Source organism: Neospora caninum, chromosome VIII (genome assembly GCF_000208865.1).
Source record: "Neospora caninum Liverpool complete genome, chromosome VIII".
NCBI lineage: Eukaryota > Apicomplexa > Conoidasida > Eucoccidiorida > Sarcocystidae > Neospora > Neospora caninum.
This window is the reverse complement of record NC_018395.1, coordinates 4,170,693-4,190,094: the sequence shown is the minus strand read 5'-3', so window position 1 is coordinate 4,190,094 and position 19,402 is coordinate 4,170,693. Positions and strand designations below refer to the sequence as shown.

Here is a 19,402-nt window from a genome sequence, read left to right as displayed (position 1 = left end):
CAGCACTTGCCCCGAGGACTCCCGCGAAAACGGAAGGAATCAAAAATTGCGGGTGGCCTCGCTTCTCTCGCCCTTTTCAGGCGTTTTCCCCGGGTCTCCTTCCAGCGTTCCTCCGCCTCTGTTCTGCCTTTTTTCTCCCACTTTTCTGCCTCTTTTACGAGTAGAAAAGGCGAAACGGAACGCGAAGGCGCCCAGACAGCTGAATCGAATGCAGCTGTTTTGCGAAACGTCTTGTGTCGTAGCTCCTGCCCACCAGAGCGACGTACCACAACGTCTTCACACTCTGCTCCCGCACCGCGTGCCCAAAGACTATTTTCTGCATGCAACGAGACGAGAGCCTCCTTTTAGCGATGCTGAGCCTCCCAGGTCGGGGCAGGCGTTTACCTGTCGATGGCTCCATCTGTGCATGCGAGTTCCTCTTTCCAGGACACCGCAACGCACGTTTGTCCACTGCTCTTCAAAGACGTGTGACCCCGCGCCGCTCGCGAGGCAGGCTGCCTGTTGCCTGCGTATAGGATCTTTCGGTCCGGTTTTTGCAAGAAATGCGTGGAACGTTCTCCCTCGAGCGTCTCTCTGCTTCGTCTCCGTTGCTCGCGAACTCGGCCTTCCCCCGTTTTGTAAAAGATTGCTCTTTGCAAACCGTTAACGCCTTTCCTCCTCTCGGGGTCGCCTTCCACTCCGCAGCCTCTCCCCCCCTCCAGGCTCGCGAGTGTCTCGGCAGGTGCTGTGCCTTCCTTTTTGCGGCTTCCTGGCCTTTCGCGTCAGAGACGCCCTCTCTCCCTTTCCTGCCGCCGTTCTGGCAAGATGGAGACGCCGTGCTCCGTCGCGGCTTCGGCCTTCGAACCGGGCGAGGAACCCGTGTCGAGTTTCTTCTCGCGCTCCGCATTCTCCACCTTCCCCTACCGAGACATCGCTGAGCCGGCTGTGTCTGTAGCTTCTGAGGCGGCGCAAACAGAGAAACGTGAAGGCCGGAAATTCCCCGCTTCGCTCGCAGACCTCTTCTCTCTGGAGCGGCAAACGCGAGCCTTCCTTGCTCCCGCCCTCTCCTCTCTCGGTCTCCTGCGCTCGGCAACTGCCAAAGACGAGCCAGAAAAGACCCGAGGCTCTGTCGCAGGCTCGCCTCCCGCCTCGCCCTCGGCCGCCTCTGGCGACTCCGAGGGTGTCTCCGCTCTTCTGCTCCCCGAAGGCTTCTCCCTGGCCTCGACCTTCGCTTCGGACTTGTCCCTCTCGCCAGACTCGCAACCGTCGCCACTGCGCCGCCTGCAGCTCCACTCGGAGACGCCCGCGAAAGAGGCAGCGAACGTTCCGCCCGTCTGCCTCGTCGTATGCGTTCACGGCCTAGCCGGCGTGAGCTCCGATTTCCAGTTCACGCAAAGTGTCCTGAACGAACGCGCGCCGCACATCCGCGTCCTCGTCTCCAGGGCCAACACCGGAAAAACTTTCGACGGCGTCAAGAGAGGCGGCGAACGCCTCGCGGACGAGGTGCGCTCACAGAGACACCGTTCGCAGTCAGATCACTTCTCAGGGATACAACTCTACTTGTGTGGGGATGCACGTGAAGATCCGGCAACCCCTATTCGGACAGATGTGGACGGATGATATATATGTTTCTTGATTTATACATGCATGTAAATACAAGGGTATATCTGTATGTGCGTGAAGGCATATCCGAGACAAACATGCATGTTTCACGTTTGTATGATTCACTGTGTATCTTTTTCGTTGGTCGGTATACATATACATTTGTAACTACGTGTGCATGCAACTGTGTATTCATGTTGTGCATCAAATGCGCCTCCCTGTGGACGCATGCATGTGCGAGTTTCTTGGGAGGCCTGTGGCTGCGGCAGACGAACCGCAAGGTGGGAAGTCGCGAACAATCAGCTGTGTGTGAAGAATCAACGGTAAAGGCAGCTCTTAAAAACGACACGGACTGCACATGCGCACTTCATCTCCACGCGACTGCTCCCTGGAGTGAAGAATGGCAGGAGATGTGTCGCACACACTTGGAGAGCCCAGAGGATGACCTTTTTCCTTTTCAGATTCGCCAGGAAGTAGCGCGATTCCCGTCTCTGTCCTACATTTCCGTGATCGGCTTCTCTCTCGGCGGTCTCTACATGAGGTCAGCAGGCGTGAGAGATCGACGAAAACACGACTTGTCCAGCATCAAAAGTATACCTGTGAATACAGTTCTGTCTATTTATGTCGCTACATCTACTATTTATAAAAGGTGATCTCTGAGACCAAGAGAACCGTTGCATATAAATGTATCTCCATGTGTGTTCATTAACACATCCCTACATGTGTATCGAATTTCCACTTATGAAGAGATACAAAGGTGTTGATATACGTCCTGAAGCGCTTGACTCCATACCCTCGCAAATAATACAGATACGTGCATATATATTGGTGTGTGTCTGTTGATCTTGATGAATATGTAGAAGAGCCCAAGTCCCCGCCAATCAAGAAAATGATGCACGCATGCATCTATTATACCTCCATATATGCTTGTACCCTTTTATACACACTGTATTTGTGTGTGTCTCCCGCACGTCGTTCCCCTTGACACTGTGTCGAGCCGTGTCTCACGCGTTTCTGATCGAATGTGGAACATTTTGCGAGAGACATTCAAACGCGTTTGGAAGAGCCCCGAGTCGGAGCGGCCCGTCACGGGTCCTGAAAGCCACGCGTGACTTGGTTTTTTTCGCTTCTTCGCAAGAGTATTTCCCTTGTGAATCCACGCAGTGCTGCGCGTTCTCCACGAAGAGTCTTTCGCGTTCCGTCTCTTCACAAAGTTCCCGTTCTAACCCCGTTTCCGTCCTCGCCGGCTTTGCACGTGCTTCTCCTCCAGGTACGCGGTTCGCCTCCTCTACTCGCCGTCTTCCGCGTCCGCGCCGGCTACAGTCTGTGGCTTGAGGCCTCTGTGTGTAGGTACAGTGGCGTCTCCGCATCTGGGAGTGCGGCGCTTCAGCTACCTTCCCGTCCCCGAGGGTTTGATGCGCCCGCTGCTGTCTTCCTACTTTCTCCTCACGTCGCACCTGCGGGCTCGAAGCGGCTCCGCGTCTGCTGTGTGTCTGGAGCGCGGCGAGGAGACAGAGAACGAGGCGGAGGCGTGCCTCGTTGGACGGGAGGCTGTTGCGGCGGACTCTCCAGAGGCCTCGGGGACAGGGAGAGGGGCGATTCTCTCTGGGGACGGGGAGGCTGTTGCGGCGGACTCTCCAGAGGCCTCGGGGACAGGGAGAGGGGCGATTCTCTCTGGGGACGGGGAGACAGAGGGAGGGAAGGAGTCTCTGGAGGACGAGCACGGCTCCGAGCACGGTTTCAACTTGGGGCGTCTCTCTCAGTTGCACGAAAGTCGGACGCTCGCTGACCTGATGCTCGTGTCGGAGCGAGAGTACACTCGGGAACTGCAGGAGGCGGAGAAGAAACTGAAGAACGAGAAGATGCTGTCCTGGCTCTGGGGGAGACGCGGGTCGGGGGCTGAGAACGATGAGAAGCGAGATGCAGAGCGCGAGGAGAAAAAAGTGGGCGAAGAAAAGAGCGAACAGGGACGCGAAGACGAACTCGCAGAAGAAGACGAAGATGAAGAACCGCTCCTCGTGCAGATGTCCCAAGGCGTCTTCGTCGACTCCCTCAAAGTCTTCTCCCACAGACGACTCTACGCGAACGCCAGGTGCGGCGCGGAGGGAGAGAGAGAAAGAGAAAGAGAGAAAAAGAGGAAGGGAGAGAGGAGGGGGATTCTCGGGAAAAGCGAAACGGCGCGAACACAGCAGTACTGTTGCAGTGAGAGGTTGGCGAGATGCTTCTCAGAGACGACCTCAGTGAAAGGGCGAGATCTTTCGAGGCGAAGGAAGGAACTTGCTTGTCGCCGAAAAATAAACAGGAAAGAAGCACGCAGAACCAAGAGAAGAGAAATAGAAGGTGACAGAAAGACACGGAGTATCTGTCTGAGGGACAGCCTGTCGCTGCTTCATAACTTTTGGAAGGGGGGGCGGACAAGACAGAGCAGAGCAAAAAGACGGAAACGCGCGCCTATTTTTTCCCCAGACTCCGTTTACACACACATGTGCATCTCTAGACGTACCCAGAGAGAGAGGCACGTTTGCGCATGCGCCGCGTGAACACCCACCCTGCGTCAATTTCCTTTCTCGTTTCTTTTCTTAGGGGAGATATCTTGGTTCCTTTGGGCACTGCCGCGATTGATCCCTCTTTGCCGGCCAACGCCGAGCTGCAGAAAATCCTTAATTGCACGCCGAGAAGTATGATCGTCGGCTCCGGACGAGTCGTGATGGTAAGACGCGAAACAACTGCCTCATCCCTTTTCTACAAAACAAAGGTCGAAGCATGCCCATGTTTATCGCGGCAGCGAGCGTTTTCAAACCCCCACAAGGGTGCATTCCTGGAGTTCGGGGGAAAGGGGCGATTAACGGCTGCGCTGTCGGCGCGCATGCGTGTTCTGTTTCTGGACGGAATGAAAAGTGACGGCTGGGAACGGGCCCCGATTGGCCTACCCCGACGCGGTTCAGGCATTTCCAGCAAACGACTCAGAAACGGCGCAGAGTCGCGCGTGGATACGGTCCAACAGTCTGATGTCTTGAACCGACATGCATGTCTCTGAGGCGATGTCCAGAGTGTCGGCAGGGAATGCTGGTCTCTTTTTTGCGTACAACTGTGCGTAGAGGTCTTCTGGGGATCTGTCTGTTTTCGTGCGTCTTGACACTGTGGGAGCCGAAAGAAAGAGAGTTATCTCCATTGCTCCAGATGCCGGTGGAGAGATCGATAGATTTTCCACGATGCTCACCTCGTCGTTTGGGTCGGCATTTTTTTCACGCAAACGGTATCTGCAGGCATCCACTCTTTCGCCCCTCTTCTGTCGTCTCTGTCTCTTCCTGGCACAGATCAGTCACCCGGAAAGGCCGCCTTTGTACGTTGCTTCTTCCAGTTTGGAGGAAGTGTTATCGTCTTCTGCACTCCACAATGACGCCTTGCCTCGTCCACCATTCCTTTCGCAACAGTCAACGCACTACCTGTCGCCCGCAAGTTCCGCAGAGGGACCGGCTTTACAGCTGTCGGGGAGCGCGGTGTCTGCGTCGGATTCAGATCTCCCTGTCCCTTCCGGTTCGGAGCTTCCGAGCTGTGAGTCCGGCGTGCGGGCGGCAGAAACAAAGACAGCGAAGGGAGGCGAGTGCGAAGAATACAAAGACGCGACGGCGACGAGGGAAACAGACGGAGGCGCGGGACCGGAGGAAGGGAAACGCCAGGAGACTTCGACGGATTTAGATCCGCCTGAACATCCCTCTTCCTTCCCGACTGTGTCCTCGCCGTCTTCTCTCTTCTCCTTCTCGCTGCGGCGCTCGTCTTCCTCATCCGGCTGGCGGGAATGGCTCAAACTCAACACGCACGGCGAAATCGAGGCCGCGATGGCCAGTCGCCTCAACGAAGTGAAGTGGACGAAAGTGATTGTGGACTTTCCCACATTCGTCCCCGTTGCTCACGACAGCATCAATGCCAGTGGGTAAGAGCCAGGAACAAGTGAAAGAAAATGCGTGCAACTTGCAGGGACATCCCCCTGTTTCATAACGCACGAACCAGTCTATAGCAGACATAGGTTCCTAAGCGGACGGATGCAACCATATCGAAAATCTTCATACGCGGTGTCTTTATCGAGGCGCGGGAGGTGGGCAGCGGCGCTTGCTGGGTGCCCTTCCACTTCTTTTTCAATTCTGTTTTAAGTCGTGTTCTACAAGAAGCAAACGCGACCCTTGCTTTCCGCCGTTCATATCAGATCTCCGTTTCCGGATTTCCCTGGCTGTAGATGCAGTCAGGAAACGCGACCCGTTTGGCGTCACGCTTCCCCCATTGCGATGTGTGTCTCTTCATTCAACAGGAAAAGTCGTTTCCGCACGTGGGTAACGGCGGGCGGTCGCCCTATAGTCGAGCAACTCGTCGACTGGCTGGTCTCGTCTCTGGACGAAGCTCTGGCAGCCGATCGACTCAAGCAAGTCGAGGTTTTTGATTCAAGCAAAGAGTATTATGTTTCTGAAAAACGGAATGCGTATAGTTGACGTAACGGCTCGATACGCAAGAAATGATACACAAGACTATACACTACTATCTCTATTGTTTATGTTTGTTTTGTCTGTGTATATCTGTGTGTTGAGGGGGTGCTTTGGCTGTCGAGGCTCGCAGGAGTGGTTTCTGGCGGAAAGATGAGGCAACGGAAGAAACAGAGCCGGCGTAGGAAGTATACGAAGGGAGGGGGACGAGTGCGGAGAGAGCAGTGGGTGTCGTCTCCGTATGTGTCTTTCCTTTCGAAGCATTCGGACATCCGTTTCCGCACAGTGATGGAAGAAGCAAAACTGAAAGAGCAGACTCAATGGAAACATGCAGGGCGGCGCATTTGCTCGGGTCTTTCAATGTCACGAACAGTTCTGTTTTTATTAGTGGAAGAGAGAGCCGAGCGGTGTGAGTATGTGGCGGAGGTGCCGCCTTTGTATTACTCTAAAGATGACAAAACACATTGGTAGCCGCCACCTCGGCGCGACAGCGGCTGCGGGGACTTGGAGGCGCGAGGTGGGGGATACCACACGGCATGTCTCTACATCTCCCGCGCCCTTACTCTTTATTTGTGAACGAGTACTATTTCAGAAAGTGGAATAGAACCGTTCCGAGTTTGTCCTCCCGAATTGTACTCGGTTTTGACAGGGATGCTCACGAGGGGGAAATGTTTGCTAAATGACGGAAGAATCGGGTGCTGCGGTGTAGGCGCGTTTGGGCAACACAGGTGGCAAATAAAAAGGGCTAGCGGAAATTTAGGGCGCCGCTCATGCCACCAGGATACGGATGCAGAGTTGCTTGGAAAACGAGTGCAATTTCTGTGTCCGGAACGGCCAGAGCGCGATCCTCTGTTCGAGTGTACGTACAGTCTGAAGGGACGCTTGTTTTCCTCACGCGATCCCTGACGGTGAAGAGCGGAGGAACAAAGAAGAGCACCGTGTGAGTCGTTTTCTATCAGCGGCCCAGGTTCGTTTCTCTTGATTTTTGGGCGCCTGTGAAGAACGTCTCAAACGGAAAGGGTACATTCTGAACAGCAGAGGAGCTAGCTGTCTTCTGTCAAGACTCGAGGGAGTTTCAAGTGGAGTGCATGTGTTGACACAAATAACGCAATGGCAATGGAGCGTTTCGGCGGTGCATGCCCACAACGCGGACATTTCCGTCATCTGTGAACGATTGCAGACATGGTGGGACACGTCGTCGCTTTTAAGACACATTCATTTCTGGCGAATTGTTCGAACCAGGCGTTCTTTGACGAACACTCTTGTGTTAGTCGAGCCTGCGACTGAGAAGGTCGAAGGACGGGCCGTCGTGCGACGGAACAGAAATTTAGGGTATACTCTCTTGCGTACCTGTACTTGCACACTTGCGGTGCTCACCTCGAACCAGTACAAGTTTACAGGAGTGCGGAGGGATAACTGCATGCACTGAGCTCCAGAGGGTGTTTGTGGCTTGGAGAGAAACTTCATTCCACCAGATGTTCTGCTCTGGCTTACCACACCAAACATAAGCAATATGTGCATTACGAGGTCCCCAAGGAGAGACACGCACTTCGTATTCGAAACGGGTTTCAACCCAAGCAGCTCTTTCAGGGGACTGCGTCCTGCTTTCAACTGCTCTGCTGTCTAACCGGTACTATGTCCCTTTGTGTGATGGGCGCAAGAACTTCAAACGGACTTAGATTGGTAATTGCGCAGCGACCGTTTTTGAATGCAAAAGGAACGGGACCTGACGGTGAAGAGTACAGCGGCTCAGCCGTTTGTGTCACTTGTGATCTATGCAGCGAATCATTGGCTATGTAGCGTCAGCTACTCGGCTTTTCTGCACAGTATGCGTAGGAAGGGAACTGACACCTTGCACCTTGGCAGACGGGAAAAGTATATGATCTTCGCGTTGCTCGAGCACAAACTCCCCAGTTTACCATGGCAGGCTCGGGAAGAGGCTCTGGTTTTCGTCACCGTTGTAAGACTGGGGGCAAACCATAAGCGCCGTATCCCGCAAAAGCAGAAATGGCCTGCGCTCACTGCAGAAAGCTTGCAGTGAATGCCTTCCTTCTTCCGATCCTCTGCAGAATTCTCCTATCGTGTGGTGAGTGAAGGGAAGACACCGTGTTCTGAACATGCACGAAAATTTATGGGTGCAGTCCTCAAGCGCTTGAGCCTACGTACCGCTCTAGTTTCCCATTTTAACTCGTTGCCACAGTGTTACTGTCGTGCAGGATTTTGAACTACGAGACCGCTCCTCTGCAGTTATATCACCGGTGTAACCGCACGTGTCCGTTTGGTACGGCGGACACGCGGAAGCGACAGGAGAGCTTGACAAGAACCGGAGAACGCGCTTTTGATTCATGATTTTAAGTTTGTGAAAGCGAGCAGTAATTGCAAAATGCAGCTCGTGGCATCTTGGAAGGGCAGCCCCTCCGCTCCGGACGCAGGACAACGAGACACACAGGACACGAAAGCAACGACGGGAGACAGGAGCGTTAACAGCCGTCACACCCAAGACTGTATCTTCCGGAGGAAAGACTGTGTGTTCGTTAAAGACCTCTAACTTCACATGATTGCGTGCGAAACAGGACGGTCTGATATTTTTTTCTTTTTGCGCGCAGCAGAGTTAATTTCCTGCCCGATACCGTTCGTCCATCTTCTGTGTAAGCGTCTCCACCCCCTCCACGCCCCCCCCCCGTTCAACTCGGTGCGAGAAGCGGCGAGATATATTTGCGCCATTTTCGCATACACGGCGGCTGAATCCGCTAATTTCCTCAAGGTTCGTTCTTCCTTCCGTGCTGGTTTCCCTCGTTTTCCCTCGATTTCGCTTCGCCAGTCAGAGAAGTGCTGTTTTCGCTCCGGAGTGTCGCTTTCACTCGGTGCTTTTCCCGTGTTCGACCGTTCGGCAGTCGTCCAGGGCTCTCGAGCAGCACATCCAGTTCCGTTTCCCGTTTTCTCCGCGGTGGTGTGCCAGTTCCTTTTTTTCAGACCTGTCACTCCTTTTTCGTTTTCCATACATGCCGCCGATCCTTCTCCTGCATCTCTCCCCCTGCTGTTCTTTACACTCTGTCTGCCGCAAAAGCTCTCCCGTCCTGGGCTGCACACGCGTGTCCCGCCCTGGCATACCGTGTTTCCAGGCTTTTTCCCTCGGCGGACTGCGGTGAATATCACCCTCGGCAGAAGCTGCACAGGCAGTCTTTTCAGACTGAAACGTCCGTGTGAAAGCCACGGCACCGTTGCCACGATTTCTCTTTCCGTTGCTACACGCCGACGGTCTTTCCCGAGGGGGGGAAACACCACAAATTCGCAACACGTCCCGGGTGTACCTACATCACTACCGGCACTGGCATCTCTTGGTAGACCTCTGTTCTGTCGATTCTGAGCAGACCTCGACATTTCTTACGTTCGCTTTTCGAGTTGCCTCGCGTTTTCAGTTTCGTGCGGAGAAATCCTTCGCAGTCACTCCCGTAACAGCGACGTACCCTCCGTCGTCGGCGGTCACGTCACTTAGGGTTTTGCCCCGGTCTAGGAAACCGCTCCTGAACTGTCGGGTGAAAAGAAATTCTTATCGAGGCAGTTCGGAGATTTTCTTTCAGCGATAGTGGAGACCCAAAGGATTTGGAATCGTGTTGTTCAGCCTCCCTGTAATCGTGCTCCAAGTCGTGTTTTCTCGTCGCCCGTTTCACTCGATCTGACGAATCGTGCTTTTTTCCTCTTCAGATTGTGTGACTTCCTCACTTTGCACTATTGTTTGACTCCAGGCTCACTGTCGTCCGGCCGTCTTTTCTCTATTTTCGGTCACTGACCACCGCAAGAAATTCGCTTTCGTTTTCCGTTCGCGGGTCCTCTCCCTTCTGGACTGAGTGTGCTGGTTCCGGTGGCGCTGCGGGTTTGCCGGAGCATCTTTTCACCGTACTGTCGCGTTCAGGCATTTCCAAGCAAGATGGAGTCTGCCATTCGGGAGCGTGTTGAACACTGGTTCGCCAAGCGAAGAGGCGAGGACGGAGAGGATGCCAATGGAGCCTCTTCTTCCGCATCGGGGAAAGACGAGGAAATGATGAAGGCCGCAGGGGAGGAAATGGTGGAACTGATTCTCGATGGACGCCAGTTCAAATCTGTGGGTGAAGAAGCAGCTGCCCTCCTGCAAAAATTGACGGTTCTCGGGAAGTTGACTTGCAACCAAACGGGCCTGCACTCTATCGAGGGCTTCCCGGTCATGCCCAGTGTCAAGACACTCGAACTGACGGACAACCACATCTCTGGCGGACTCGAGGCTCTGGTCAAATCCTTCCCAAACATCAAGCGACTGCAGTTGGGCGGAAACTACTTCCGAAACTTCGAGGTTCTGGAGCCTCTGGTGAGCCTGCATAGTCGCTTTTGCGTCGTCGGTCACCCAGAGCACGCGACGATTTCCGGAGAAACAAGACGTACTGCCACCGATTAAAGGAGGCACCCAGTTTTCTGTCCTCTCCTGGCTCTCCGAGATTTAGCCAAGTGAATGGCTCTGTCATGAGGCGAGATTCAGAGTTAACCACTCGCGCCAGCGCTGCGAGTGATGTGACTGTGCCTCGTGGATTTGCACTTCGCAGTTTGTTTCTTTCGTCTTGCCTTTTTTCTCAGAAAGGGCTCGGCAGCCTCGAGCACTTGGGCTTGGACATGAGTCCTATCAGCAACCAGAGCGACTATCGTCAGAAGGTTTTTGAGATGTTCCCGCGTCTCCTTGTCCTCGATTCGACTGATAAGGACGGAAAGGAGGTCGAGGCGGCCGACTCTGACGAAGAAGATGAGGAAGAGTGTAAGGATGTCTCACAAGACAGGACAACACGCGAATCCAAACAGTCTGCCAATCCCGGTTCTTTCGTCTCCAGCTGGACGCCGCATCAGACTGTCCGCGCGGCCAGGTGCTCGTCTTCATATAGACCGGCACAGGTGCTTGCGTATGCAGCTAGTATGCTCTTTTTGCATCTTTGCATATGCTTTAGAATTGGGCTCTCGATGCGTCGATGTGTATATGCTGGTGTAGGCTCAATAACCGGCTGAATCCCTCCATGTGGAGGTGAACACGAGATACCGGGTTTTGCCTCTGTCCGTGGCGTGTGACCGGGGGCAAGAGTTAGGCGGAAGGATAGGTTTTCAAAACGACTGCGGATCGCGCCAGCTTTTTTGCCGATCCTTCAGTGGAAGCTTGTTTTTGGAGAATCACAGCGGCCGGGCGACAGAGAGATCTCGGTGGTTTGTGTTCTGCGCGCTCCTCTTGTGGACCGTGGATTTTTATGTCTTTTCACGAAAGCAGACTCTTTTAAATGAGACCCCTGCACACCATGGTAGGGCTGGATGTGCGCGTCTATTGTCAGATGACGACGACGAAGAAGCAGATACCACTCTGAAGGATTTCTACGAGAAGGATCTGGAAGACGAGGACGAGGAAGATGAAGACGACTTCAACCCAGACGGCGAAGAAGAAGAGGACGAAGACTTCGATGAAGGTAGGCACTGGTCGGGTCTCGATGCGTGTTTGTGTCTTTCACACCTGGCACCTGCACACCCCTCTTAGCTCACAAACGAGCAATCGAACTCCGAGCTTGCGCAGGCGAAGGTGTCCTCACCCGTGCATGCATATGCACAGCTTCATGTGTGCCTGAGCGTATTCAAACAGCTTCACCTACGTTCCTGCGTGTAGATGTCCACGAATACATGCGCACGGGTCGGTGCGGAGTGGCGTCTCCGTGTTGCTCTCCTTGCAACGCAGAGATGTGAGACTTGCTTGTCGCTGTCTGCGTTTGCAGAAGAGGAAGAGGATGGGATTGAGGGAGACGGGGCGGCGGACGGCGAGGAGGAAGATGCAAAGGATGCAGACGGGAAGAAGAGGAAGAACGATGCCGCTGTCTCAGGGGAGGGAGAGAACGACTCGGCGAAACATCCGCGTCTGAGCTAAAGTTGGAACAACGGAATGGAGCCGACGGGGAAGTGTCCACGCGCATGAGGAAAAAGGCCTCCGGAAGGGAGGCAGCAGGGACACCCCCGGTCCTCCCCCCCCACCCCCCCCCCCCCCCCAACGCATAAAGAACTGGATGTGCAGAGAGAAGAATCAAGGGGAAACCAGACAAAGAAATGTCAGGCTGGTAGTGAGGACCCGTCCCGTTGCGCGTCTCGGTGGTCGGCGAAATGCCTGAGAGAGCGGCATATGGAAAAATAAACTGTCACCGCGAGAGCTCGGCTTCCGCAGGGACCGACGGTCTACGTGCCAGCGCAGGTAGGTCGTGTTTTTCGGTACGTGCGTGGCGCGGGAGAATAGCTGGGAGGCGTTTTGTGGATAAAACGGCCAAGATGTTATAGGTGGTGTACGTGGGTCTCCTCCGGAGGCACGGGCAAAGTGTGCACACTTCAGAGTCAGCGGGTGTAGACAGAAGACGGTTCGAAACGCGTTGGAAGGCGGGACGCAAGCGGCTGTGGAGACGGCAGGAAACGAAGCATGGTGGGGTCGGAACACATTTGCTTTTCGGATGTCCTGGCTGGTGAGTAGAGGCAGTCTGGGGCTGTCCGGTGTACGTACACCCGGCAGGGCTGACAGCAGTGAAGTTCCGCCCTTCTGCCCCGGCCCTTTCTCGGGTTGTAAAAGAGGCTCTCTCGTGCGTACAGCTAGTCGGTCTCGGTGCGGTTGACCGCGCCTAGCGGCTGCTTTCCGCTCTCGGTTCCTGGTTTGGATAACCTCTGAAGAATCAGAGGGAGCGGCAACGGTGGAAACGCGTCGACGTTGTTTCCGGTGTAACGACACAGAAGGCCGCGAAAGAGCAAGTGGATTGTTGCTTTCTCTGCCTCTCTTGTCTCTTTTTGTTTGACGGCGCGCGCGCCTTAGCTCGTTTGCGCGTGTCCCCGTTCACATGTACCCTCGCGATTCGGCGAAGGGTTGTTCGTTTCCTTTTCTGCTCCGTGTGTAAATGTGCAAACCATGCATCCTCGTCCACTATGTGCGTGCGCATCGGCTCTCTCAGCCTGCTGAATCCGCAGATGAACAAGACACTCGTCTCCTTTTAAAACCAGAAATGGACACTGGCAGGCGACATGTCTCTTGTTCACGAGCGCAATGTCCATGCTCGGGCGAGCTCGATTTCGTTTCCCGCCTTTTTAGCGGCATCCGGGATAGAGCCCTAAAAAGAGGCGTAGGCATGTTTCGCTCTACCACTACGGTATAACGGTCTGTCCATCTATCGAGCCTAAATTCTTTCTTCTCGGAACGATGAGCTCTGGATGTTCACCCCAGGTTGTATATAAATGTCGGCTTTTCAAATGTACGATGGACACCACTATAAATGCACTAACATGATGGTCATGAAAATCACAATAGAACTTGGATCCGGTAAACAAAGACATTCAAGATCTAAATCAGTAGTCCAACTCGTAGTATATACTCCCCAGAAAAAGGTAGTTTGCATAAACCTAGGAATCCCATATTATAATATGTAACAGGGAGTCCTTGCAACGAGATTATCTTTAAACGACAGGATGAGCGTGTATACTCTTCGCGCGTCGAATCTAGTTCCTGTCACGACGGGACAACTGCTCCTCGCTGTGTCACTCTTCTCGTCTTTCTTCGCGGCCTTCCTGGGCCGTCAAATGCAGGAGCCTACGTGGCCACTCGCTGCAACAGAAACTCTGGCATCGGGGGCCCAGGATCTTTCCTTCCCTCATCTGTTCTTCCATCTCCTTTCTCTTTGCCTATACATAAATATGTATGTAGACATTCTTCGGGCTTCACCATGTGCATCTTGATACGTATATCTGGGTTTCTAAATATATATATATATATATATATGTTTGTATGAGACAACTAGTAGCCTTGTTTTGGAGTGGAAACGCGCCTTCAGTTCATTTGGTTTCATTTCCACGTCAAGACGCAAGTTGCAAGACTGCGGTGGTTCTCACTTTTGGACAGACAAACATGGCCCCTGTGTGTGCCGGCTCTGCCCCGGATCGCAAATATGGGCACTTGGAATCGCGGCCAGAAACACCGCCACGCCTCTCCCGAGGTCGTTTTGAGAAGCCTCGAACGGTGCACGCGACTCCAAGACTTCCGGAGTGTTCTCTGAGAGGCCGAAAGAGACGCGCCGTTCCTCAGTCTCGGTCTGGTCCTTCGTGGCGCGGCTCTCGCCATTCTTCTCTCGCTCCAGAAAACGTGAGAGAGACACCAATGCCCAGAACACAGAGAGCCAGTCGGAGAACTGGAAGAAGAACGAGGAAGATGACGCTACGGAGAGAGGTGGACGAAGAGGGACGAGGCAGCGAAACGAGGAACGCGACGTGCAACGGGCGAGAAGAGAGGCAAATGCAAGACTAGAGTTGGTTTCTTCCCTCTCTTCTGACGATGTCGCACCGTCGGCCTCATTCCTGACTGGCCGTCGACAGCCAGTCGGCGAAGTCGCGCAGGAAACAGTCGAGCTCTGGCGAGGTCTTCTCCACTGGAAGCACACAAGGCACACACAGATACCAGAGGCAACGCGTCGGGTCCAGAGACAAAGAAAACCAGCAAGGCGAAGAGGCGGAAAACGGCCTCTTGCAAAGCCGGACCACGAAACGAAAAAGGAGACGGGCAAAGCGCCGTCGAGGGACCCCCGGACAAGACAGAGCCGCCTGCAACGGCTTTCGCTGGAAATCTTTTACGCAGAGAGAGAAGGCGTGACTGCTGGGGGACACGCGACGCGGCCCCAGAAGAGCTGCCTGCATTCCGTCTGTCGCCGTGGTGTCTTTTCGTCTCCCAGCTGACTCTCCAACGCGGGCGCGCGCTGAAAGAGGGGTCCGCGACTCCTCCCGAGGTGAAACGCCTCTGACCACTTGCACAACTGACTCTGCGGCGGGCAAACCGTCAACGAGCCGGACGGCGAAGAAACGAGGAAGGCACCCGCGGAGCAAAGTGCAAACAAGGCGCTTACGTGTGATATCGAGAATCGCGCGCCTTAATTCCAATTCAGTGAAGCGGCATCCTGGAGAAAGAACAGAAACACACGTTTCGGTGGCGTCTCCAGCATCCAACCCCACGCTACGCTCTGTACATCCAGACGAGACGTCGTCCACGCGCTATGGCTGATGGCCGTGAGCACCGGCTTCTCGTTTAACACGGAGACGGAACCCCCACGTGTGTGCATCTGTTCCATACGCATGTTCACGGCTTTATATGCCTCTACGCTTTTGGTGAAGATACGCATATAGGCTTGGAAACCGCACATGAAGAAAACAGAGACACTGCAAACACCGGTCCGCCACACGCATTTTCTGCGGGGTCTGTGACAGCGAATCTCCAGATTCGAGGTAGGCGGCCGCGCGTGGCTTGCGAGGCTGTGTGGATGAACCTTGCTTTCCATTTCTGCACGTGTCAACACTCACCACGAACCGCCTCAGTGAAGGCGTCGACGAGGTCAGGGAAGAGACAATCCGAGTAGATCTTCGCGTCGGTGACGTAGCCTTGGGCGACATTGACGTGGACGTCCTGCATGCAAAACCCAACCCGCCAGCAAAAACTCCATTTCGCTTCCCGCAAGTCTGTGTCGGCATTCAAGGGGATGGCTGTCTTGCAGATGCGTGTCCTCTTGTTTGGTGTCGCTCTCGTAGGGCGGGACAGAGACAGAAAGATAAAACCCGAGGCCGCGCAGCGCCGCCCTAAATCCAACGAATCAAAACAGAGCTTCCACATCTTTCAAAATACATACAGGTAAGAATCATGTGGGCAGAGATGCATATACACATGTCGATATGCATCCATATATATATATATATATATATATATATATATATACATGTATCTGTATAAGTATCTAAAGATATGCGTATATCCCTATCCACAGATCGAAGGGTCTTTTTATATTGCCACATGTAAAAGGATCTGGGGAACTTACAAAAGATCCCCATGGAAAGCGATGCGAGAGCGAGCGCTCAAAGGCGGGGCTGTGCCCATACCGCCACTCCCAGTTGGAGAGCGTCCTAAAGTGGTTTTGGAAGACAGGGTGTTCGCGCATGCGGTACTCGGTGCCTTCAAGCTGGAGATTCTCGACGGAGTCCATTCCTCGCACGACATTGCGGTCGGCTGACGATCCGTACTCCTCCAGAAAAGAGTCAGTGATGGCATCGCACAGCTGAGGAGGCGAACAAGACGACAGCGCAGCCGAACTCAAGCAGCGCCAAGAGAACGACGGGCAACAAGAAACCGCCCAGATGCACACTCAGCAGCAGCCGAAACGTGAGGCAGCGCGCGGACGGCGAAACGCTGTGCGACGCGCCCGAGGAGAAGCGGAGGGACAAGCTCGCCAGGACCAGAGGAAGAATCATGGTTTGCGAGAAAAGAGACAGCCTCCGGGGAGAGACGCAGTGGAGAAAGAGCCCACACAGCGTCAGACGCCTTTCCGGCGCGCATGGACTGCATGGCGAGATGCAGGTGAGATGACGCATGCGCGCCTATTTGCTTATGTGTATGTCGATGAACGCACAGCAGTATCCATGTGTCTGTAGTAGGATGTGCGCATCGGCATCTCTGCATGCGGGTGTACACCCAGAAGAAAGGCGTTGTTCACGTACGTTGTCGTGTGTAATCCCTGCATGCAGAGTCTTCAAATTGACCACGCGAGACGTAACGCTCTTGATGCTTTTGCTTGCCAGTTTCTCCTTGCTCGGCGTCAGATACCGCCCCAAGGCCTCACAGTCCACTTCGCGCATCACAGTACCTAAGAGGCAACGCCACCATCACGGCGTAAAACACCAGCATGCACCGATGCATTTTTGCACATTTATTCGTATTTATAGCAATCCTCTATCCGTACACATCGAAGACTAGCAGGCATATAAGTGGGCATTCGACTGCAAGGATAGACGTCGAACATTCTTCCGTCCACGTGGAAGTCTACAAACATGTTCACGCGGTGCCGAAAAAACTCGCCGATCCCTTGCAGCGAAAGTATTTCAAGACGGAAACAATCCTGTGTACACGCAGGTGGGATGTTTCTCTGTGCATGCCTCTGTCAGTGCTTCCCTGTGGCCTTTCATGTGTGGTTTTCCGTTCCGTTTTGTCTTTGCGAAACTGTTCTGCGCTTCCCGCATTCGACGCACCGTGGTGAAGCCATCCGTGGGGAAGTTTCGAATACGCCGCGCCTGAAAACTGCCGAGACAGCGGGAGGCGCGGAGAGAAAAGATGGAGACGGGAAAGGCAGAGAAGTGAAGGAAGAGCTCAAGAAGCAGAGACTGGAAACCTATAAGAGGCGGCACTGCGAACGAGGCGGCGCAAGCGGAGAGACCAGTGTTAGGCAAGAACGACGGAGAGTGCACTGGAGAGACGGAAAAGCAGAATGGACGGGTGAAGATGCGACAAAGGCCTTTCCTGTCCGAGCGCTTGAGGATGCAGGTCGAATCGCTTCGGCAGCTCTGCAGAGAGTTCCCGTCGTTTCGGGATGCACTGGAATCTCACCGGCCCTCTCTGGTGGGTTTCCCACTGGGCGGTGTCTTCCCTTGCGTGTTCGAGGTCGGTCTTTTCGGTTTCCTTGGAAACAGGTGTTCTGTCTGAACAAGAGGATTTTCGTGCTTCCACGAACGTCTCCTCACCTTCCGGCCGTCTGAGGCAACGAGATCGTTTCTGCCGCTGGCACTGCATTTGATTCCAAAGGCCTTCTCCAGTGCGCGAAGAATGATTTTGTTGTTCCTTTCCTTGTTGTGCGTCGCGACAGGGTCCAAGAACGTGAAGCACGTGTTTCCAAGATCCTGAACAGCGGGGTAGGCAAAACACGGCGTGCTCGACGCAGAAGAAAGAGCGTTGCGAGTGTGTGACCGAGATGTGAACAGAGAGAGGCAAAAGGGAGAGACAGTGGGGCAAAGACGCCACAGAAGGGTGAAAAGGAAGAAGGGACAGGGAAGGGGAAAAGGAAACAAGGGAGAGAGGGAGGCGACGTTTTACCTGGTAGACAGCGCCGCCTCCTGTGTAGCGCCTGGCGAGTTTGACCCCACTCTCGTCCATTTTTTGAATGTTACATTCGCTCCACGCATTTTGGTGGCGGCCAATAACGATGGTTTTGTCGTTTCTCCAGAGGAACAGAAGAGGCGCTCGCAAGTCTCTCCGTTCGGTTCTCTGTTTAGCTGCACTCTCGGCGTTCTCCGCCTTCGCCCGTTCGGCGCCTTCCCCAGCCGAGGCTGGAAGGCCATGGCCTCGCCCAAAGACATCGACGAGAAAGCATTCTGCTGCCAAGTTTTCGACGATATCTGAGGACGACGAAGACAAAATGCGGGGGGCCGTCGAGGTCTCGTGTGTCTCCTCGTGTGTCTGGACAGTTGAAAAGTGAGCCTTGCGCGGGTCGTGGAAGGCGGGAAACGACGTCGGCAGAGACGCATGGTGCGCGGAGGCAGACAGGAGAGAGTTACGGAGAGGAGGCAAAGCAACGGAAGGAGACAACCAAGAGGTGGACGGATCCCTGCGAGCGCAGCTTCGCCTCCTCGACTGGAAAGGCGGAGCGAAGCCGGGACCGAGACCGCGAGAGAAAACGGCTCTGGGCGGCAGCGCCAAGAGCGGCTGTTGCGTCCGCCTCGCCAGCGACATCTTCACACCCCAGCAGGAGAGAGAAGACAGCGGGCTTCACACAAGAGAGATAGAGAGCCGTCAGCGAAAAGGAGGCGTCGCGCAGAGCCGAAAGGCCACAGCCGAACACGAGCGGCGTCGACGCTCTCGACGGAACGCAGAGCTGGACCAGCAGACAAGCACAGACGAAACACGGAAGGCGCGAGTAGCGGGGAGACGGGGACGAATTGGAGGGCGAACTGCGGAGAAGCCGGAACCGAGGCAGTCCAGAAACTGGGTCGGGGCCAACGCGGAGGCCGGAACTGCGGTTGAGAACGCCGGAGGAGACGCCGCGCTGCGAGAGCGAAGAGACACCGCAGAAGGCGTGTCCAGAGTCTCGACAGAAAAAGGCAGAGAAAACAGATTTGTTGGGCTGAGGAAGGTAAGGCTAAACGGGCGAGAAAGGAAACGCGAGGCGAAGGCGACAGGCGATGCAATCGGCTGCACAGGTCGTGGGCGACGGTTTTAACGGGCGTCACTGGGGGGAGGCTAAACGCTGCGAGAACGGGGAAGCGACGGGCGGAACAAGACCGAGTTGCGACAAAAGAGAGAGAAGCCTGAAAAGGGCCGAGAAACCGACAAGAAGAGAGGCGTGATCAGCAGATGTACAGGCGACCTCTTCCTAGGCAACCAGGTGAACTGTCCGGCGGAGCATCGCGAGAGACAAAGGTACGGCGGAGAGGCGAGGCCGAGGAGTCAGACAGACACCGTTCTCATCACCAGACAGGCAGGTTCTCCGGGGTGAATTTAGAACTGGAAAGAACGGAAAAAGGGAAAT

General features: G+C 54.6%; 3 protein-coding genes across 3 annotated transcripts; 2 read left to right on the top strand and 1 right to left on the bottom strand.

Moving 5' to 3' along the window:
* Positions 1–804: 804 nt before the first annotated feature.
* On the top strand, positions 805–6,065 carry NCLIV_035320 (hypothetical protein; the record flags this gene model as incomplete). The annotated part of the gene is made up of 6 exons (XM_003883733.1): positions 805–1,482; positions 2,043–2,122; positions 2,852–3,673; positions 4,165–4,291; positions 4,899–5,515; positions 5,888–6,065. 6 exons carry the CDS (start codon positions 805–807, stop codon positions 6,063–6,065), a joined length of 2,502 nt encoding a protein of 833 aa, XP_003883782.1.
* A 3,919-nt stretch (positions 6,066–9,984) lies between these two features.
* Positions 9,985–11,976, top strand: NCLIV_035310 (putative inhibitor-1 of protein phosphatase type 2A; the record flags this gene model as incomplete). Its single annotated transcript, XM_003883732.1, has 4 exons — positions 9,985–10,398; positions 10,662–10,836; positions 11,396–11,527; positions 11,828–11,976. 4 exons carry the CDS (start codon positions 9,985–9,987, stop codon positions 11,974–11,976), a joined length of 870 nt encoding a protein of 289 aa, XP_003883781.1.
* Positions 11,977–14,420: 2,444 nt separating this feature from the next.
* On the bottom strand, positions 14,421–18,606 carry NCLIV_035300 (putative lipoate-protein ligase a; the record flags this gene model as incomplete). Its single annotated transcript, XM_003883731.1, has 8 exons — positions 14,421–14,497; positions 14,969–15,019; positions 15,420–15,522; positions 15,929–16,165; positions 16,605–16,750; positions 17,133–17,181; positions 17,622–17,777; positions 17,971–18,606. 8 exons carry the CDS (start codon positions 18,604–18,606, stop codon positions 14,421–14,423), a joined length of 1,455 nt encoding a protein of 484 aa, XP_003883780.1.
* Positions 18,607–19,402: the final 796 nt, after the last annotated feature.